Source organism: Podarcis liolepis, assembly GCF_965112155.1.
Source record: "Podarcis liolepis genome assembly, chromosome: 18".
Lineage (NCBI taxonomy): Eukaryota > Metazoa > Chordata > Lepidosauria > Squamata > Lacertidae > Podarcis > Podarcis liolepis.
The window spans coordinates 5,652,714-5,675,614 of NC_139572.1; the positions used below are offsets into that span (position 1 = coordinate 5,652,714).

Below are 22,901 nucleotides of genomic sequence, written 5' to 3' on the forward strand. Positions count from 1 at the left end.
GTCAACTAAGGCAGATACTATGGTTATAAGGCAAATAACTATGGTTAAACAATGCAAAGGTTGCTAAAAACTTTCTAAACGTCAACACACAGATCTGGCAGAACTTTGTTACCACTTCTAGTCCCAGTGAAATCGAACCCACTCAACAGTTTAGCTCTGGCTAAATTGTATCTCGCTGACTTCAACAGAACTTAAATAACAACAAACTTCTACCAGATGCCGTCTGGGATTTATTTAGGCACATTTAAGTTGCAAACAATTAATGGGAACATGCAAAAATTTAAAAAGAAGGGGAATTCGTTGAAAACTAGTGTGATGTTTCTTAGCGCCGAGTTTTTTTGGGGGGGCTAATAAGAGCATAGACCTCGCACGTATTTTTGAAAAACCGCAGCTTTCCATTTATTGCTTTCACCAGGACCAATTAAATCCAGCATTTTGTCAGTTGGCACAAACGCGTTGCTGCGACGTCCTGGAATCCCTGGAAAGAGAACGGCAAAAAATAAAATAAAATGTAGTTCTTATGGCCGGCACGAGTTTTATCACTTTTACCGAAGTGAAAGCAGCACACCAGCCTAAAATCGAGAGGGCAAGATGGCAGAGGGTCATGGAAGGAGGGAGAATAATAAGGATATTAAGGATATTAATAGAAAAGTTGTTTTCATATGCAATGACAGCAGCAAGAATATTATTGGCACAAAGATGGAAGTAAGAAGAACTGCCGACGAAAGAAGAATGGAGGATGAAGCTGATGGACTAGGCAGAATTAGATAAATTAACAGGAAGGATTCGAAATCTGCGGGACCAGAGATTCTTAGAAGACTGGAGGAAATATATGAGCTATTTGAAAAGCAATTGTGATGAACAGAATATACCTGTAGGACTGCAAAAAGTTTTGTAAGGTGGATTACTTGAAAGACTATGAAAAGAATTATTAGTTAAGGATAATTAAATGTACAGTAATAGGAAATTAAGAAATGCAGAATAAGTGATAAAGAACGGAAAATCATCAGAGGTGTTGACGGAAGTCAAAAATATTGTATAAGATGTGAAGATATGTTGTGAGACTGTTGGAACTGATATGTTAAAAAATCAATAAAAATGTATTTTTTTTAAAAAAAGGAAGAAGGGAGAGTAATAATTAATAAATTTTATTTGTTTTTTATATTTTGGAAATGTACATCCAGTTGTATTTTTTTAAAAAAAATTTGGAGGGCTCCCAAGAGAGTGGGGCCCTAAACTATAGCTTGTTTAGTTTATATGTAAATTCGGCGGTGGCCGAACGTGAATCAGACATGAACTGGAATTAGTTCCTTTGCAGACATGTTGAACTGGAACCAGTTCTTCTTAAAAGGGGGGTTTTCCCAAGCTCTCTACCTAAGCCAGGGGTAGGCAACCTAAGGCCTGGGGGCAGGATGCGGCCCAATCGCCTTCTAAATCCGACCCACGGACGGTCTGGGAATCAGCGTGTTTTTACATGAGTAGAATGTGTCCTTTTATTTAAAATGCATCTCTGGGTTATTTGTGGGGCATAGGAATTCGTTCATTCCCCCGCCATATACAGTGGTACCTCGGGTTACATACGCTTCAGGTTACATACGCTTCAGGTTACAGACTCCCCTAACCCAGAAATAGTACCTCGGGTTAAGAACTTTGCTTCAGGATGAGAACGGAAATTGTGCGGCGGCAGCAGGAGGCCCCATTAGCTAAAGTGGTGCTTCAGCTTAAGAATAGTTTCAGCTTAAGAACGGACCTCCGGAACGAATTAAGTACGTAACCAGAGGTACCACTGTAGTCTGCCCCCCCCCCAAAAAAAGGTCTGAGAGACCGTGGACCGGCCCCCTGCTGCAAAAGTTTGCTGACCCCTGGTCTAAACTGAAACCGATTCCAGAGGAGGAGAACTGAAATCACTGCAACTCACTCGCATCTCAGCCCACAGGCTAGACAGGAAGGCTTGCTATGATGCTTTTGGTTTCGTTAACATCCCAATGGCGATGCTGCCATCTTGCGGGGAGAACGCACAATAAACAATGCCGGTTTACGTATAAGCTAAACAAGCTTATAGGGCTCCACTCTCTTGGGGGCCCCAAAAAATTTAAAGGGGGAAAAAACTGGATGTACATTTTCAAAATATAAGATAAAAAAACAAATACTATAAAGCCTACATAAAAAAATTCCTTCCAGTAGCACCTCTAAGACCAACTAAGTTAGTTCTTGGTATGAGCTTTCGTGTGCATGCACACTTCTTCAGATACACTGAAACAGAAGTTGCCAGATCCTTCTATATAGTGAGAAGGTGGGGAGGGGTATTACTCAGAAGGGTGGTGGGAATGGGAGATTGGCAGGTAGCTGAGATGAGCCTGTTGACGACTCTTAACGACTGTAATAGGTCTTACAGGAAAAGGCAAGGGGTGAGAAGGTGAGAAATGGCTTAGTTATGTATAATGAGATAAGAATCCAATGTCTTTGTTCAGACCAGGTCTCTCCATGGTTTTAAGTTTGGTAATGAGTTGCAATTCAGCAATAAATAAATAAATAAATAAATAAATAAAGCCTACATACAGCAACAGTGTTTTGTGTTGTGTAGGCTCCCAGGATGCAAATCATCCTGCTAGCCTGCTCCCTAAAATATCACTGGTTTGCTCCTTTCTATATATAAGGTGCCTACATTCTGCATGGACTGGTTGCATGGAAACATGGGCAAATGGCTTGAGATACAGTGGTGCCTCGCAAGACGAAATTAATTCGTTCCGCGAGTTTTGTCGTCTTGCGATTGTTTTCGTCTTGCGAAGCACAGTGTCGGCAAAGTTTGGAAAAGCTTCAAAAATCACCAAAGTCTTTAAAAACCTCAAAAAAGGCTACCACACCGCGTTCTATGAGTTGCTCCTCGAAGTCAAGTCGCAACTGTATTAACGGTGTTAAGAAAATGGAAACAAACTTGCAAGACATTTCCGTCTTGCGAAGCAAGCCCATAGGGAAATTCGTCTTGCGAAGCAGCTCAAAAAACAAAAAACCCTTTCGTCTAGCGAGTTTTTTGTCTTGCGAGGCATTCGTCTTGCAAGGTACCACTGTACCTATGAGGTCCATAAATGACATACAGTGGTACCTCAGGTTAAGTACTTAATTTGTTCCGGAGGTCCGTTCTTAACCTGAATCTGTTCTTAACCTGAAGCACCACTTTAGCTAATGGGGCCTCCTGCTGCCGCTGTGCCGCCAGAGCCCGATTTCTGTTCTTATCCTGAAGCAAAGTTCTTAACCTGAAGCACTATTTCTGGGTTAGCGGAGTGTGTAACCTGAAGCGTATGTAACCTGAAGCGTATGTAACCCGAGGTACCACTGTATAGCATATATTCAACACAAAAAACAGCGGCAATTTGTTGTTGACAAGGGACAGCTGGACATATAAAGGGCCCCCATTACCTTCAGAATAGCTGTCAACTTTCAGATTTGTAAATAAGGGATCAGCAGCCTCGAAAATAAGGGATCAGCAGCCTCACCTGTCCCGAGGACAGTCCACGGGATATCTAACAATCCGGGATAGCAGCAGGAAGCAGTGGGAAACGACGCTGGAATAAGGGAATTTCCCGCAAAAAAGGGAAGGTTGACAGCTATGACCTTCAGAAGCTTAGGGCCTCATCAAATCCAGTGGCGTAGCGTGGGGGGTACAGAGGGGGCTAGCAGCACCGGGCGCAACATCTGGGGGTTAGGGTTAGGGGCGCAAATCCACGGGTTAGGGGGCGCAAATCCACGGTTTAGGAGGCGCAAATTACTTGCCTTGCCCCGGGTGCTGACAACCCACGCTACGCCACTGATCAAATCTAAATCCGACCCTGACAATAAATATCAGCAAAGGGGGGAGGTTCCCCCCTTGCTAACAATAATGGTATCCCTTGAACCACATTCAATTTTATTTTATTTGAAATATTATTATTCTTATTTTACTCTGCCCGCCGGCAAAAACGGAAAAAAGAAGACTCCCCAAGCGGTTTTTACGAAGGCAGTTCTTACAAAAGGGAAAGGGGTTGGAAGGGAAGAGGCAAACCTAAGAATGTAAAAAAGGGTCTTGCTGGATCAGGGCCAATGGCCCCATCTAGGCCGTCATCCTCTTCTCACAGCGGCTGACCAGATGCCTGTGGGAAACCAGCGAGCGCGATTCGAACACAAAACCAGCTCCTGTGGCTTCCAGCAATTGGAATTTGGAAAGGTTGCTGGCTCCATGAAATTTGCTGGTAAAAGGTAAAGGGGACCCCTGACCATTAGCTCCAGTTGTGACCGACTCTGGGGTTGCGGCGCTCATCTCGCTTTATTGGCTGAGGGAGCCGGCGTACAGCTTCCGGGTCATGTGGCCAGCAGGACTGAGCCGCTTCTGGCGAACCAGAGCAGCGCACGGAAACGTCGTTTACCTTCCCGCCGGAGCGGTACCTATTTATCTACTTGCACTTTGACTTGCTTTTGAACTGCTAGGTGGGCAGGAGCAGGGACTGAGCAACGGGAGCTCACCCCGTCGCGGGGATTCAAACCGCCGACCTTCTGATCGGCAAGTCCTAGGCTCTGTGGCTTAAGCCACAGCGCCACAAGCGTCCCATGAATTTGCTGGGGACTCCCATTGATCCCCCACTTTTGCAGCGAGCGGAGGTGGCACCCAACTTTTGCAACAATAATAATATCTGCTAACTGCCTTAAATTTCAGTCTGGGGAAAGGTGGGATATAATAATAATAATAATAATAATAATAATAATAATAATAATACAGTGGTGCCCCGCAAGACGAATGCCTTGCAAGACGGAAAACTCGCTAGACGAAAGAGTTTTCCGTTTTGGAGGTGCTTCGCAAAACGAATTTCCTATGGGCTTGCTTCGCAAGACGACAATGTCTTGCGAGTTCCTGCGGGGTTTTTTCCCCTTCCCCCCTTTTCTAAGCTGTTAAGCCGCTTATCAGCTGATCCGATCAGCAGATAAGCCACTAAAAGCCGCTAATAGCGCTAATCCGTCAATGGGCTTGCTTCACAAGACGAAAAACCGCTAGACGAAGAGACTCACAGAACGGATTCTTTTCGTCTTGCGAGGCACCACTGTAATAATAATTCTTTTGGGGATTGAAGAACTAATTCACACCTGCCCTACCTGATTCATTTAGTAATCCCATCACTGTGGTTCTGGCTCCTTGACTTCTGGCTCTTCCGCTGTTTTGTCCTGATCTGGAGCGGATTCCGGCTGATCTGGGGCTTCCGGCTGATCTGAAATCGGTGGCTGTTCCGTGGCTTCGGATTGGGCAGGAGCTTCCATCTTATCCAAGGCTTCCAACTGGCCGTAAACATCTGGCTGATCCAAGCCGTCCTGTTGGCCAAGGGATTCCATCTGTTCCATGATTCCCTGTGAATCCAGGCTCGCGCCCAACAATAATTCCATGGAGGGAACCATGGCGTCTTCCGGGTCGGGGGGCAGAATGACCTCCGGCCGGACCGGCAACACTCCTTTCTCGTAACAGTCCAGCCTCATTTCCATCATGTCTCGGATTAAGTCTGCAAGGAAAGTTGTTTCGCGTTAGAAATTGTAAATCCTGCAAAATCAGATTTAATTTGGACCATAGCTGGGATCTGGGGATGGAGTCAAACGCTGATTTCAGATCCATGGAGGCCACGAAGAGTTTACCCTGTAGAGGCCTGGTATACTTCTCGGCTAGGAAGGACAGCATTAGACAGTGGTCTGATGTTGAATGGTTCTGCCTGGGCTTCAGATAGTATATTATGTTCATTTAGAAAGGTTGTCAATTTACTGCTGAGGAATCGGGCATACAGCTTCCCAATTATTGAAAGCAGGCTAATTGGCCTATAATTGGAGGGTACATTTGGGTGGCCTCTCTTAAACATTGGGACTGATACTACCCTTGCTGGTACCTTTCCCGGGAAAATCAGAGGCTCGCTATGTCAGGTTCCTATTGGAAGACCGGACAAATGCTAGAACATTAGCAGTGGCCAAGTTTTTATCGGTGGTCGCAAGAACCAATGGTCCCTATATTCTGAACAAAATGCTTGTTTAACCTGGAGGTAGGCTGTCTGGATTGTGTATTGCTTTGTAATGATTTGTTGGGTCTCTGGACCGTAATAAAGATTGATGATGATGAAATTGTAAATGGTAATACAGTCATACCATACCTCAGGTTACAGACGCTTTAGGTTGTGTTTTTTCAAGTTACGGACCGCCGAAACCCGGAAGTACTGGAACGGGTTACTTCCGGGTTTTGGCGGTCACACATGCGCAGAAGCACTAAATCATGCTTTGCGCATGCACAGAGGTGCCGAATCGCAACCCGCGCATGCGCAGACACGCCGCTGCGGGCTGCGAACTCTGCGGGTTGCGAATGTGCATCACGCACGGATCACGTTCGCGACCCGAGCGTCCGCTGTATCCTCCTAAATGCTCAGGAATTAATAGGCCCAAGCCAGTTATGGTAGTTGATTTCGGCGCAGGAATCAGGCACAGATCAGCAATCGTGGCTGGTTTAACCAAACCAGCCGCGTAGACTAAGGGCACCACACCTGTCAGGGGTTCAGGAGCAGAGGCAAGGGCAAGGGAGGAAACAGAGAGCGAGGGGGAGGAGGCAGAAGAAAAGATGAGTGATGACGACGACCCGAGATCTCCGAGTCTTTCCAGTGAATCAGAAGATTCACAGAAAGGAGCACCAGTGGCCAGGGCAAGGGGGGGAGCCTAGGGGGACACCCCAGGAAGAAAGGGCCAGAGGGGGCTCAGAGGGGAGCAGTTGGAAATCGGGACCAGCGTCACCAACAGAGAGCAGGGGAGAGGAAGGGTGTCAGGTATCAAGCGCTGGCAGCTCACAACAGGAGGGAGGGCACGAGTCAGGAGTGGCCACACCTCCATCGGGGAGCGAAGAAACGGTCAGACGGAAAGTGGAAGGTTGGGCGCGCGCGCCAAGTTCAAATGCACAGGAAGGTGGCGCAGTAAGCAGCCCGGAAAGGGAGCCAGGTCCTAAAGCCCGACGCAAGGAGACAGGAGGGTCCGGGGGGTCAGCGTCAGAAGAGTCCAGGAAGGAAGAGACCACGGGGGGCAGAGGGACCCAGAGAAGAACGGTCAGGCGGAAAAGGTGGAGTAAGGCTAGGGTATTAAGTTGGTGTACAGGGGGCGGAGACTCAGACGGAGCTTCGCCGGTCTAACCCTTAAGACGTAGAGCTGCGCGCAGCAGCTTGAGAATGGAAACTGTAACTCAATAAAAGACTTTTACAAGTGACCGCTGGCTAGCGCGATCCTCTGTGAGCTAGGATCTGGAAGCAGCTCTGACAACACCTTTTAGGAGCCCCGCGACAACAGATCGAAATGAATACTGTACGTTTTGTGTAATAAAATTGGTTTGTTAAAACTGTTGGTTGGTAAAATAAAAAAAACTTTTAGGAGATAATTTGCGGGTCCCCCCCCCGTAATTTGCAAGGAGCCCCCCAACTTGCAGCTGAGGGAGCCGCTTTCTGGCGGTGGCTGCAGTTGACAGAGAACGAACGGAGGAGTTTTGTTTTTATTTAGAAAAATATATAATTTTGCATTGTCATTTTGTAAGAAAACAACAGCCACCGAACCTTATTTGCACATGGGGGAAAACCCCACCCCCGGATAATTTAACTTACTGTCGGCTATTGTTCTGCCCAGAACCCGGTTTTCCATGATCTCTTCTATCTCCGACATCATCCCCGGGAAGAAGCCTGTCTCGATGTCTGCGAAATACAAGGAGAGATTTTAAAAATTATTACCCGAATGGAGAAATATTGGAAGGTTGTTGTTTGGTAGAGCAGCTGAGGCTGGAAGCAGAAAGAGCTCACCCACTCTGTGGTGCAACAAGGGCAATTAAAAGCTTGCCAATTAAAAAGACTGGTGGTTCAAATCCCCGTGACGGGGTGAGCTCCTGTTGCTCTGTCCCAGCTCCTGCCAATCTAGCAGTTCGAAAGAACACCAGTGCAAGTAGATAAATAGGTACCATTCTGGTGGGGAGGTAAACAGCGTTTCTGTGCGCTCTGGTTTCCGTCACAGTGTCCCCTTGTGCCAGAAGCGGTTTAGTCCTGCTGGCCACATGATCTGGAAAGCTGACTGCGGGCAAACGCCAGCTCCCTCAGCCTGAAAGCGAGATGAGCGCCGCAACCCTATAGTCGCCTTTGGCTGGATTTAACCGTCCAGGGGTCCTTTACCTGGTTCCCTGTGTGACACCAAAATTTGATACCCTCTGCCTCTCACCTTACATTCTAACCACCGCCACAACAACAACAATTTATTATTTGTACCCCGCCCATCCGGCTGGGTTTCCACAGCCACTCTGGGCGGCTACCAACAAAAGATTAAAAATACATTAAAATATCACACATTAAAAACTTTGCCTTCAGATGTCTTCTGAATGTCAGGTAGTTGTTTATCTCTTTGACATCTGATGGGAGGGCGTTCCACAGGGCGGGCACCACCACTGAGAAGGCCCTCTGCCTGGTTCCCTGTAACCTCACTTCTCACAGAGATGGAACCGCCAGAAGGCCCTCGGAGCTGGACCTCAACATCCAGGCTGGACGATGGGGGTGGAGACGCTCCTTCAGGTATACTGGACCGAGGCCGTTTAGGGCTTTAAAGGTCAGCACCAACACTTTGAATTGTGCTTGGAAACGTACTGGGAGCCAATGTAGGTCTTTCAAGACCGGTGTCATGTGGTCTCGGCAGCCACTCCTAGTCCCCAGTCTAGCTGCCGCATTCTGGATTAGTTGCAGTTTCCGGGTCACCTTCAAAGGTAGCCCCACCTAGAGCGCATAGCAGTAGTCCAAGCAGGAGATAACTAGTAAGTAATTGTTGTGGCGTCCCAGCAGCGGGCAAACCGGTTGTGTTCCCCTCTGCAGCAACATCTGGGATAGCTCAGTTGTTAGAGCATGAGACTCTTAATCTCAGAGTTGTGGGTTCGAGCCCCAGGTTGGGCAAAAGATCCCTGCATTTCAGAGGGTTGATGACCCTTGGGGTCCCTTCAAACTCTACAGTTCTTTGATTCTACGATCTGGAGGCCCGCTGCAACTGATCCACGAGCCATGGACTCTCCTTAATAGGAAGTACTTACAGTGGTGCCCCGCAAGACGAATGCCTCGCAAGACGGAAAACCCGCTAGACGAAAGGGTTTTCCGTTTTGGAGGTGCTTCGCAAAACGAATTTCCTATGGGCTTGCTTCGCAAGACGACAATGTCTTGCGAGTTCCTGCTGTTTTTTTTTCCCTTTCCCCCCCTTTTTCTAAGCCGCTAAGCCACTTATCAGATGATCTGATCAGCAGATAAGCCTCTAAAAGCCGCTAATAGCGCTAATCCGCTAATCCGTCAATGGGCTTGCTTCGCAAGACGAAAAAACCGCTAGACAAAGAGAATCACAGAACGGATTATATTCGTCTTGCGAGGCACCACTGTATAAGGGTTTCCTGTTCTCGTCGAAACTTTCCTGGGCAATGGTAGCCTTTACTGAGGACAGCCAAATCTATCCATTCTGGTTCCCTGTGTTTCTTAAGTTTTCATCATCGACATGTTTTTTAAAAGGCATGCATGAACATTATTGGGCATTCCCAGGCACATTCCTCCTATTAAAGGCATTCTTGTGTTTATTCCATTTACTTAACAGAATTTGCATGCCACTAAATTGCAAAAAACAACAACATCTAAGCGTGTCCAGTGGTACATGGCTTTCCCTAATATCCTCAGACTTTAAAAACTCCCCTAAACAGGGATGCTCTCAGATGTCTTCAGAAAGTCAGATAGTTGTTTATTTCCTTGACATCTGATGGGAGGGCGTTCCACAGGACGGGCGCCACTACCGAGAAGGCCCTCTGCCTGGTTCCCTGTAACTTCGCTTCTCGCAGTAAGGGAACAAGCAGAAGACTTGTGGCACTGGACCTCAGTGTCCGAGCTGAACGATGGGGGTGGAGACACTCCTTCAGGTCTACTGGTCCAAGGCCATTTAGGGCTTTCAAGGTCAGCACCAACACTTTGAATTGTGCTCGGAAACGTACTGGGAGCCAACGTGGGTCTTCAAGACCAGTGTTATGTGGTCTTGTCAGCCGCTCCCAGTCACTAGCCTAGCTGGTAATGTATATACAGTGGTACCTTGGGTTACATACGCTTCAGGTTACATACGATTCAGGTTACAGACTCCGCTAACCCAGAAATAGTAACTCAGATTAAGAACTTTGCTTCAGGACGAGAACAGAAATCACGCGGCGGCAGCGGGGAGGCCCCATTAGCTAAAGTGGTGCTTCAGGTCAAGAACAGTTTCAGGCTAAGAACAGACCTCCAGAATGAATTAAGTACGTAACCAGAGGTACCACTGTATTGCTTGTTGTTTAGAATAAAATCTTCTCACTCGCTTGTTTTTGTATTGCCTCTGAATCTCATCTAAAAGAACCACCTTGCATTTGGCAACACAGATGCCTTTCTCGGTGTTATGTACTGAAGTTTTCACCCTGGGCCAGCAGGGGGACACTGTAGATAGTTATGCAAATAAGGGATCGAAAGTGACGTTCAGTGATTGGATAGTTTTAGAAAGTTGTTACAGTAACGTTGTACTGGAGCTCTATATAAACAGGCCGGCTGAGTCCTTCAGCTCAGTTCTGTCCTGGCCTGTGAATAAACAAGAGCTGTTTGAAGAATCGCTGTGTCGTCTGATATGTTCGCCCACAACTTAACACTTGGGGAGCCTGAAATCAAAATGAGAGCCCCCGCCGCCATCCCAACACACAGCAAGCCACACACCTCTCTCCACTGGGTCGTAGAAGTATCCACTCTCCCGAAGGCTGCCGAAGACGGAAGGAATAAGGTCCGACAGGTAGCGTTGAGCAAAAGCCCGAGCTGCAATCTTCTCCGAGGTCTCTTTCTCCTTCTGAAGGACTTGTAGCTGCTGCTTTTTGCGACGCTCCTGCCGGGGAGACGAAAACAACCGGTGTGGAACTTCTGGGTTTTGTTTTGGGTCTGTTTCCCAAGCCATTGCAGCAGACTTTGAATCAGACCCGGTAGCTGATGCTCAACCGATGAGATGTAAAGACTCTCTCAAGGCAAATCTTTAAAAAATGTACGTACAGTCAAACCTTGAATCCTGGATGCCTTGCGAGTTGAACGTTTTGGCTCCCGGACGCCGCAAACTCAGGAGTGACTGTTCCGGTTTGTGAATGTTCTTTGGAACCCAAACGTCCAACATGGCTTCCGCGGCTTCCGATTGGCTGCAGGAGCTTCCTGCAGCCAATCGGAAGCCGCACCTCGGTTTATGAATGTTTTGGAAGTCGGGCGGACTTCCGGAATGGATTCCGTTTGACTTCCAAGGCACCACGGTAGTATAAACACTGACAACTGGGAAGCACTGGCCTGCGAGCGCTCCAATTGGAGAACAGCCTTTACCAAAGGTGTCATGGGCTTTGAAGACACTCGAACTCAGGACACAAGGGAGAAACGTGCTAAGAGGAAGGCACGCTTGGCAAATCCACACCGTGATCAACTCCCACCCAGAAACCTATCTCCCCTATGTTCAGGGAAGTTTTCTGTGTTTTAATATTTTGTTGGAAGCCGCCTAGAGTGTCTGGGGCAACCCAGTCAGATAAATAATAAAATTGTTCTTGCTGTTGCATGAACACATGTAGCGTCAGGTGATCTCGTAAAAAATTTGAATTGGGCTTGGAAACACCACAGGGAGCCCATGTACAGTGGTGCCTCGCAAGACGAAAAGAATCCGTTCTGTGTAAGTCAGGCATAAGCAAACTCGGCTTCCAGATGTTTTGGGGCTACAATTCCCATTATCCCCGACCACTGGTCCTGCTAGCTAGGGATGATGGGTGTTGTAGTCCCAAAACATCTGGAGGGTCGAGCTTGCCTATGCCTGGTGTAAGTCATGGGCCCCGCCTACTAGCCTGCTCCCTAAAATATCCCTGGTTTGCTCCTTTCTATATATAGGGTGCCTACATTCTGCATGGACTGGTTGCACGGCAACATGGGCAAATGCTTGAGATACCTATTAGGTCCATAAATTACCATATAGCATACATTCAGCACAAAAAAACCAGTGGCAATTTGTTGTTGACAAAGGACAGCTGGACATATAAAGGGCCCCATTACCTTCCGTGGCATAGGGCCTCATCGAACTGCATGGGAAACTCAAATGGCACAACCTTCTCTCTCCAGCTTCGCAAGGCAAATTACAGTGGTGCCTCGCAAGAGGAAAAGAACCCGTTCTGTGATTCTCTTCGTCTAGCGGTTTTTTTCGTCTTGCGAAGCAAGCCCATTGACGGATTAGCGGATTAGCGCTATTAGCGGCTTTTAGAGGCTTTTAGCGGCTTATCTGCTGATCGGATCAGCTGATAAGCGGCTTAGAAAAAGGGGGGAGGGGAGGGGAAAAAACCACCAGGAACTCGCAAGACATTGTCGTCTTGCGAAGCAAGCCCATAGGAGATTCGTTTTGTGAAGCACCTCCAAAACGGAAAACTCTTTCGTCTAGCGAGTTTTCCGTCTTGCGAGGCATTCGTCTTGCGGGGCACCACTGTAATCCCTTCAGAAACTGATGTGACAGTCACCTTCTTTCCTTGACTGGAAATCCCCCACCCCAATACTTTAGCTCAGAGGTTTTCAACCTTTTTGAGTCCATGGCTCCCTTGAACTTTCTTTCTGTGGCACCCCTGTGGCGCTCAGGAGACCAGTTAGCCCCCCCCCCTTGCCTGCAGAGCTGGCAGCCCCTCACCCCTTTTTGAACACCCTCCCTCCTCAGCCTCCTTGCCCCTCTCCTGGGGAGTCCTTTGGGCAGCCGCTGCTGCCGCCCCTGGTCTCTGAGCTGCCCCCCAAAGAGAAACACCACCTCGCACTGCCCCACAGACATGTCGCCTATCCCCAACATCAAGGGCTGGCGGACTGGGCTCCCTCGCCCGCTTGCTTGCTTACTCCAAGGCCGTCTTAGCTCCTGGCACCCAGCGCCCCCTAGCCAGCCCCAGAGGCACCATTCGCCTGGGGAACTTGCAGCCAGGGCTGCTGCAACAAACAGCTGTGCAAGCCTTGGGGAGGCAGAGACGCCAGAGGGCAGAGATGCCAGAGGGCATCAGAGTGTTGTCTGTGGACGCCAGTGTTGTCTGTGGCCCCCCTGTGGGGCTCAGGAGTTTGGATTTGATATCCTGCTTTATCACTACCCGAAGGAGTCTCAAAGCGGCTAACATTCTCCTTTCCCTTCCTCCCCCACAACAAACACTCTGTGAGGTGAGTGGGGCTCAGAGACTTCAGAGAAGTGTGACTGGCCCAAGGTCACCCAGCAGCTGCAGGTGGAGGAGCAGAGACGCGAACCCGGTTCCCCAGATTACGAATCTACCGTTCTTAACCACTACACCGCACTGGCTCCCAGTTAGGCCCCCCCTTGCCTGCAGAGCTGGCAGCCCCTCACCCCTTTTTGAACCCCCTCCCTCAGCCTACTTGCCCCTCTCCTGGGGAGTCCTCTGGGCAGTCGCTTCTGCTGCCCCTGGTCTCTGAGCCGCCCCCCTCGCCTCAAAGATAGGTGCCTCCTCACACTGCCCCACTGGGGCCTGGAACTTGCCTGCCCATTCCCAACAGCAAGGGCTGGCAGACTGCGCTCCCTCGCCCAATTGCTTGCCTACTCCGAGGCCACCTCAGCTCCTGGCACCCAGCGCCCCCAGGCCAGCCCCAGAGGCACCATTCACACGGGGAGCTTGCAGCCAGGGTTGCTGCAACAAACAGCCGTGCAAGCCTTTGGGAGGCAGAGACGCCAGAGGGCGTCAGAGGAGGGAGGGAAGGAAAGAGGGACAGAGGCCAGGGTTGCCCACGGCATCCCTGACCATTGTGATCACATTGTGATTGTGTAAGACTCACTTTTTCCCTCCTAAAAAGTAAGGGGAAATGTGTGTGCGTCTTACGGAGTGAATGCAGGCTGCGCAGCTATCCCAGAAGCCAGAGCAGCAAGAGGGATTGCTGCTTTCGCTGCGCAGCGATCCCTCTTGCTGTTCTGGCTTCTGAGATTCAGAATATTTTTTTTCTTGTTTTCCTCCTCCAAAAACTAGGTGCGTCTTGTGGTCTGGTGCGTCTTATAGAGCGAAAAATACGGTATGTTAAATGTTCATAAGTGTACCAACCAAGCACGTACATAGATCAGCACAGGAAGACCGACCTGGAACCATTTTGATTCCCAAACTGTCCCAAACGGACCAAATGTTTTCTCTGCAAGGTCGAAGTGGAAAAGCCTCCCCCATGTCTTTTCCTTCACAAATCCTGTCTTAAGGGTATGTCTGTGTTTGAACAGGGTGTGAGCCTGTGACATGACCCAGGAACTAAATATTTATCACTACAAAAGACTGGCCAGGCTACCCAGGCAATCCAATCAAGTAACCTGCCAGACAGGAGATAAACAACGACTGGAGAAAAACAATCAAATTTCTGTTTTAAGACCGCCGTTTCTGTGATGTATGTATGATGTATCTGACCAATAGGGAACCTATGTATGGACTCTATATGGGCACTTGGATACCCCATAAGGGAAAAGGGCAATTTTTGTTTACAACACCATTATTCAAGGCACCCCAGGGTGCCACGGCACACGGGTTGAAAACCGCTGCTTCTTTCCCCTCCCCGCCCAGCTAGCAGTGCCGGACTCTGTACCTTTTCCTCTCTGTGCCGCCGCTCTTGCTCCTCAAGTCTCTGGACCTCAGCGAGTTCCGCACGGCGCAGCTCGTGGTACGCGTACTGATGCGCCCGCAGGTCAGCGAGTTCCTCCTCCTCCATGACTTCCAGCAACGCTTGCTCGATGGTCTTGCCGACCAAGACCTCCAGCATCGGCCTCACTTCGATATCAAAATCGAAAAGCTGGGGGGGGGGGTTGAAACAAAGAGGAGAAATCAGAGGTGGGCTGACCTAGGGGAACGTCTTGAGAAATGGTTTTCTTTAAAGCGTAAATCTGCACATCAAGACAAACTTCCCGCCACAGCTGTATCTATTTATCTACTTGCGCTGGTGTGCTTTCGAACTGCTAGGTTGGCAGGAGCTGGGACCGAGCAATGGGAGCTCACCCCGTCGTTGGGATTCGAACCGCCGACCTTCTGATCGGCAAGCCCAAGACGTTCAGTGGTTTAGACCACAGCGCCACACGCTCCCCTTATACAATGGTTTTAACTGTCTTTATATGTGCAGTTTTTGAAATACAAGTTTTTGTTGTGAAATCGTTTTGAGATGCTGTATAGAAAGTGGTTCATAGAAGAAATGGAACAATAAGAGTACCATGCTGTAGCTCACCCCATCATGGGGATTCGAACCGCCAACCTTCCGATCGGCAAGCCCAAGAGGCTCAGTGCTTTAGACCAGGGGTCAGCAAACTTTTTCAGTAGGGGGCTGGTCCACTGTCCCTCAGACATTGTGGGGGGCTGGACTATATTTTTTGGGGGGGGGGGAATGGATGAATTCTTATGCCCCACAAATAACCCAGAGATGCACTTTAAATAAAAGCACACATTCTACTCATGTAAAAACACCAGGCAGGCCCCACAAATAACCCAGAGATGCATTTTAAATAAAAGGACACATTGTTGTTGTTTAGTCACTTAGTCGTGTCCGACTCTTCATGACCCCCTGGACCAGAGCACGCCAGGCCCTCCTGTCTTCCACTGCCTCCCGCAGTTTGGTCAAACTCATACTGGTAGCTTCCAGAACACAGTCCAACCAAAAGGACACATTGTACTCATGTAAAAACATGCTGATTCCCGGACCATCCATGGTCAAGATTGAGAAGGCGATTGGGCCGGATCCGGCCCCCGGGACTTAATTTGCCTACCCATGGTTTAGACCAAAGCACTACCTGCGCCCCTAGAAGCATTGGACGCGGCATTGATCACAGTCCAGTTCCAACCCCCCAGGAAATCTGGCAAGGTCCAAAGTCCAGCCTAGACCGGAGTTCTGGAAGCCTGAAACACACTTGCCAGGCTTGGCTCAGAGGGGGTTGGTCTAAGTGACCGCTGGGGGGTCCCTGCCGACTCTACGGTTCTATGGTTCTAACGTACATCTCCTTCCCAGATCTGGGTGGCCACATCTCTGCCGGTCTTCGCGGGGATGAACAGAGGCGTTGCCGGCCGGTCCAGAAACGCGTCCGTTTGGCATTCCATGTCCACTTCGATGATACGGTCCGCAAGCTCTTCCAGGTACAGTTCTGAAACGGCATTTGGGATGCTCTTGTGTAGGGGAAGTTTTGCAGCTCTCCTGACTCCGATGCAAAACTCTGGCACGGAGGATAATCAGGATGGAAATGGGAGCTCTGCGTGGGGCTGCCTTTGAAGGTATTTTTCGCTCTATAAGACGCACCAGACCACAAGACGCACTTATTTTTTGGAGGAGAAAAACAAGGGAAAAAATTATCTGAATCCCAGAAGCCAGAACAGCAAGAGGGATCGCTGCGCAATGAAAGCAGCAATCCCTCTTGCTGTTCTGGCTTCTGGGATAGCTGCGCAGCCTGCATTCGCTCCATAAGACGATCACACATTTCCCCTTACTTTTTAGGAGGGGAAAAGTGAGTCTTATAGAGCAAAAAATACGGTATATCTCCCAGCCCTACGCACAAGGAAACCTGCTTGGCTAGTTCAACAATGGAATCTTCCATTAGATTTTTTTAAACTTGGGGATTAGAAGGGACTTGGGCATTGTAAAAACTAACATGCCCCCCCCACACACACACGAGAGAGAGAGAGAGAGAGAGAGAGAGAGAGAGAGAGAGAGAACCTCACCACAATATGAATCACAAACTAACGCGGAGGGCTGAATTTAAGGTTGGGAAGGATGTGCAAGATAACAAAAGCATTCTGGGAAATGATTTATAATGAGTTGGGAAAAAAATGTTTAAAATACGGCAATGTTTGTGGAAAAAACAGAAGCTTTTTTACTAGGAATTTTAGGTGCAGAGATACCAAAGGAGCAGAAATGACTATTCATGCGTGCGACGACAGCAGCATGGATACTACTGGCCCAGAGATGGAAAGAAAATAAAGTCCCGACCAGAGATGAATGACTGATGAGGATGCTGGAGTACGGCGAAATGGCAAAAATGACTGGGAAAATAAGAAACAAGGAAGAGAGGAGCTTTAGTGAGGAGTGGGGAAAATTTACAAATTACCTAAGGTAAAGGTAAAGGGACCCCTGACCATTAGGTCCAGTCGTGACCGACTCTGGGGCTGCGGCGCTCATCTCGCTTTACTGGCCGAGGGAGCCGGCGTGCAGCTTCCGGGTCATGTGGCCAGCAGGACTAAGCCGCTTCTGGCGAACCAGAGCAGCGCATGGAAACACCATTTACCTTCCCGCCGGAGCGGTACCTATTTATCTACTTGCACTTTGAGGTGCTTTCAAACTGCTAGGTTGGCAGGATCAGGGACCCAGCAACGGGAGCTCACCCCGTCGTGGTGATTCGAACCGCCGACCTTCTGATCGGCAAGTCCTAGGCTCTGTGGTTTAGACCACAGCGCCACCCGTGTCCCTCCAATTCCTATAGCTTGTCCATTCATTCAAAATCTTTTTACATTTGTTTTCCCATGTATCTTCCGTCAATACCTGTTCAAATACGTCAGATTGTATACCGTATTTTTCGCTCTATAAGACGCACCAGACCACAAGACACACCTAGTTTTTGGAGGAGGAAAACAAGAAAAAAAATATTCTGAATCTCAGAAGCCAGAACAGCAAGAGGGATCGCTGCGCAGTGAAAGCAGCAATCCCTCTTGCTGTTCTGGCTTCTGGGATAGCTGCACAGTTCACTCCATAAGACGAACACACATTTCCCCTTACTTTTTAGGAGGGAAAAAGTGAGTCTTATAGAGCAAAAAATACGGTATATTCAATAACATAGTCATTCCATTTTTCCATTGTCCATTTATCGTTTCCTTTCCACCCTGATGCAATAACAAGCATACCAGCTAAGATCATAATTTTAGACCAATCTTTCTATTTTGCCATTCCCCAGTATTCCTGAGATAAGCATTTCGCCCTCCTTCTCCGCCTGGTGCCTTACCTGTCTGAACGTCGACATGCCTCCTGCCTTCTACAGGTTCCGGGGTTCTCGTCTGAAGCTGATCCCTAGCTCTCCTCCGGGCCAACGCTTTACGCTGGGCTTCCCGCTGACGTTGAAGTTCCAGAGGATCGGGTTCACTGCTCTGGCGGAGGGGATGGACAGAAAGAAAGCAGTTCATGCAGTGTCCTTAATCTTATTTATTAGATTTCAACACTGCCCTATAACCCACAGCAACTCAGGTAAAGGACCCCTGGGCGGTTGAGTCCAGTCAAAGGTGACTATGGGGTTGCGGCACTCATCTCGCTTTCAGGCCGAGGGAGCCGGTGTTTGTCCACAGACAGCTTTCTGGGTCATGTGGCCAGCAGGACTAAACCACTTCTGGCGCAACGGGACACAGTGACGGAAACCACAGCGCACAGAAACGCCGTTTACCATCCCGCTGCAGTAGTACCTATTTATCTACTTGCTCTGGTGTGCTTATGAACTGCTAGGTTGGCAGGAGCAGGGACCGAGCGACGGGAGCTCACCCTGTTAAGTTGTGGGTGAACATATCAGACGACACAGCGATTCTTCAAACAGCTCTTGCTTATTCAGAGGCCAGAACAGAACTGAACTGAAGGGCTCAGTCAGCCTGCTTATATAGAGCTCCAGTACAACGTTACTGTAGCAACTTTCTAAAACTATCCAATCACTGAACGTCACTTTCGATCCTTCATTTGCATAACTATCTACAGTATCCCGCTGCTGGCCCAGGGTGAGAACCTCAGTACATAACACACCCGTTGTGGGGATTCGAACCACCGACCTTCTGATCGGCAAGCCCAAGAGGCTCAGTGGTTTAGACAACAGTGCCACCCATGTCCGGATCCCAAAACCCCCCTAGCCCAGTGGCTTGGTCAGATGTGCTGGTGGGGAGTCTGAACATGACAGCAATATCCATCACTAGACCTCTCCTCCTGGGCAAAGTTCATGCCCAAGCCTTTCATCTTGCAGCAGCTAGTTCCACTGGTTAACTGCACATTGTTCCTTTTGCCTGGAATGTGCAGTCGAAATAGATACATAGATATGTCAAAGTTTACGGGAGAAGGAAAACTCACCCATGGTAAGATGTGAAGAGCATAGGTGTTGCCCCGAACGACTCGCCTCTCATACATGAGGTTGGCATATTGATAGGGCTCCTCTTCCCTGGAAGAAAAAACATGAAGAGGGACAGGATTTGAAAACAGCACTTAGCATAAATTAGCAATGAAGCGTAAGAGAACAGGGTGTAACTGTCCCCATTCCTGCTTCTAAATCTGCAAGGCTGCCGGAGATGTGAGAATAAATAAGCTCTCCTTAATTTGCAAGTTTGCAAACCTGTCAGAGGTATTTGTGCCCAGGGGGATTTTGTGACAAAAATTCTTACAGAGTTCCGGGCCTATTTATAGCAATAATAATAATAATAATAATAATAATAATAATAATAATAATACAGGTGCCATGATATTTCTTCCCTGAAACAAATGTGTTCTTTAAAAATGTGAGCAAAAAGGGACATGAAATTGTGCTTTTGTGTTCAACTCCCAGCGAAAATGAGAATGGCGTAGTTTGAGAGCTAACGCAGAGAACGTTCTTATTACTGTTTTTGCGTGGTTTTAAAATGAACTGGGAATCGTTTGGTTCTAACTCTGCAAGAAGAGAAAAATCACACATTGGATTTGTCAGGGAACTGACATCAGAGCGAGAGGCGAAGGGAAGGCTCCCAGATTCTGCGGGCGAAGGACCCAGCACCAGGGGGAGAAGCAGCTCAGTAGAGGGGGAAGGAAATCAGTGCAACACCCGGGATATGGGGGAGGCGGAGGGAGAGCTCTGGGATTCTTCTCTGGACATCAGTGAGGAGAGCCCAGGTCCTCCACTACCCACGCCCTCCCTGCGCAGAAGACTCCCGCACAGTGAGAGAAGGAGGCGTTTGGGAGTCAGACAGCTTCTATGCCGGAAGAGGTTTAAAAAACGCCCACAGACAGATTCTGCTAGCGACTGAGACAGCCACGCGGAGATGGGCTGCACAGTCAGAACGGTTTAACCAAGGCAATTAAGCCTAGAGAGGCGGCAGTTTACGCACGAGTAACTCATACCCATTACAGGATTTGTATTTATTTTGTAGAAGGAGAAGAAGATTTAATTTTTTTAATTTTTAAAAACACTCTACTTTTAAGCTGAGGTCGGCTGGCCATCTGCCATGGATACTTTAGCTGAGATCCCTGCGTTGCAGCGGGTTGGGCTAGAGGACCTTTGGGTGTCCCCATTCCAACTCTACCATTCCATGATTCCTTTGCAAACCAACTGGGCAGCCGCACACACTTAAAAACAACAGCCAAACTAACAACAGCAGCAAGTTTGTTCTTTGCGCCTCTTTCTTTCTTTCCAGCGCTTTCTTAAATTTCACAGCATATATAAAAATTATCCAGAAAGAGAGAGAGGGGGGGGGGGAGAAAAAAACATTACAATATCAAGACCATTCCCAACTGAAAAGCATCAGAAACAAACAAAATAAAACAATTCCGTTTTCTAACAAAAACGGAACATTTAAAAGCGACCAAAAGCAAAAGCAAACAGGTAACAAATCCATATATTGGGAGTGTTTGGGTTGTCTGAAATATTTACATAAGCAGTGACGCTACACCAGGCTCTTGCAAACATGGGTCTGTGTTGTTTGCTTCCTCTGGCTATTTTTCAGTTCATGTGCAATTATTATTATTATTATTATTATTATTATTATTATTATTATTATTCCGTTTCTGATATGCTGTCCTCTGCGACCAAGCATCGCCCATCTTGGCTGAAAGGCCTGTAGAACCAGCATAAGAATCTAGTAGTAATAGTAATAATAATAATAATAATTTATTATTTAAACCCCGCCCATCTGGCTGGCTTTCCCCAGCCACTCTGGGCGGCTCCCAACAGAATATTAAAAACACGATAAAACATCAAACATTAACAACTTCCCTCAACAGGGCTGCCTTCGGATGTCTTCTAAAAGTCAGATATCGTTGTTTATTTCCTTGACATCTGATGGGAGGGCGTTCCACAGGGCAGGTGCCACCACCGAGAAGGCCCTCTGCCTGGTGATCTCATAGGTAAGCCAGTCCCAGGTTGTTAAAGGCTTTAAACCCCAACAGGGGCACCTTGAACTTCGCGGACACCTGGATGCAGTTGGAGGATGGATGGCGGCTAACAGATTGAGATTGAATCCTGACAAGATGGAAGTACTGTTTGGGGGGGACAGGAGGCGGGCAGGTGTGGAGGACTCCCTGGTCCTGAATTGGGGTAACTATGCCCCTGAAGGACCAGGTGCGCAGCCTGGGAGTCATTCTGGACTCACAGCTGTCCATGGAGGCGCAGGTTAATTCTGTGTCCACGGCAGCTGTTTATCAGCTCTGTTCTGCCCGGACACTGAGGCCCAGCCTTCTGGCGGTTCCCTCGCTGCAAAAAGCCAAGTTACAGGGAACCAGGCAGAGGGCCTTCTCGGTGGTGGCGCCCGCCCTGTGGAACGCCCTCCCAGCAGATGTCAAAGAGAAAAACAACTACCAAACTTTTAGAAGACATTGGAAGCCAGCCCTGTTTAGGGAAGCTTTTAATGTTTAATAGATTACAGTGGTATCTCGGGTTAAGAACTTAATTCGTTCTGGAGGTCCGTTCTTAACCTGAAAATGTTCTTAACCTGAAGCACCACTTTAGCTAATGGGGCCTCCTGCTGCCGCTGCGCGATTTCTGTTCTCATCCTGAAGCAAAGTTCTGAACCCGAGGTAATATTTCTGGCTTAGTGGAGTCTGTAACCTGAAGCGCCTGTAACCCGAGGTACCACTGTATTGTATTTTAATATTCTGTTGGAAGCCACACAGCGTGGCTGGGGAAACCCAGCCAGATGGGTGAGGTAAAGGTAAAGGACCCCTGACCATTAGGTCCAGTCATGGCCGACTCTGGGGTTGCGGCGCTCATCTCGCTTTATTGGCCGAAGGAGCCGGCGTACAGCTTCCGGGTCATGTGGCCAGCAGGACTAAGCCGCTTCTGGTGAACCAGAGCAGCGCACGGAAACGCCGTTTACCTTCCCGCCGGAGTGGTACCTATTTATCTACTTGCACTTGACGTGCTTTCGAACTGCTAGGTTGGCAGGTGGGGTATAAATAATTTATTATTATTATTATTATTATTATTATTATTATTATTATTATGCGCTGGCAAGGCCTCAGCCGGCATTCTGCTTCTGGGCTGAGTGCAAGGGATGCCCCACAGGGAGCATATTGCTGCAGTCTATCACGGATGTCGGTTGGACTCTTTCGGGTCGGGCCCTTCCTTCCCCGGTCCAGCCTGGGAGCCTAAAAGTACTCACGTCTCATTGGCATCTATGGAGGTCCGGTACTTCTGCCTGCCCGGCAACGGCCTGGGACGGTTGCAGTACGAATAGGTGGCAGAGGGTCCTGCCGCCGTGCCGTCCCGGCTGATAATCACCGACGTGGAGGCCATGGCGTCTCGCAGCAGCCTCTGGCTCCAAGAGGCCTGGGCTGGGAGCAGCAGCGCCGAGAGAGTCTCCTTGGCAACCGTCGCCGGGCGACACGGACTCCGTACCCTGGCAACTGTCGCCAAGGTAAACTGAGCCCTGCCACCTGACCCAGCCGGGAGCTGCCTTCGTTGACATCCGTCCAAGGGAGCATAACTATGACCAGAGACCTTGGAGTTCACGAAAGGGAACTTGAATTATGGGCTACTTTTAAAATGAGGCTGCATTTTAAATTGCATTTTAACCTGTATTTTAAATTGGGGTTTTTTTCCCTATTATGTTTTTACTGTAATTTTTACTGTTGTTAGCCACCCTGAGCCCGGCTCTGGCTGGGGAGGGCAGA

At 48.6% G+C, this 22,901-nt stretch overlaps 1 protein-coding gene across 1 annotated transcript; it reads right to left on the minus strand.

Moving 5' to 3' along the window:
- Positions 1-217: 217 nt before the first annotated feature.
- Positions 218-22,582, minus strand: LOC310697376 (radial spoke head protein 3 homolog B-like). The gene is made up of 9 exons (XM_083483981.1): positions 22,391-22,582; positions 19,119-19,206; positions 18,022-18,163; positions 16,031-16,176; positions 14,640-14,843; positions 10,758-10,920; positions 7,632-7,718; positions 5,122-5,519; positions 218-478 (listed from the first exon to the last, which is right to left on the minus strand). The coding sequence occupies exons 1-8, from the start codon at positions 22,522-22,524 to the stop codon at positions 5,143-5,145; spliced, it is 1,341 nt and encodes a 446-aa protein (XP_083340107.1). The 5' UTR covers positions 22,525-22,582; the 3' UTR covers positions 218-478; positions 5,122-5,142.
- Between the last annotated feature and the right edge of the window lie 319 nt (positions 22,583-22,901).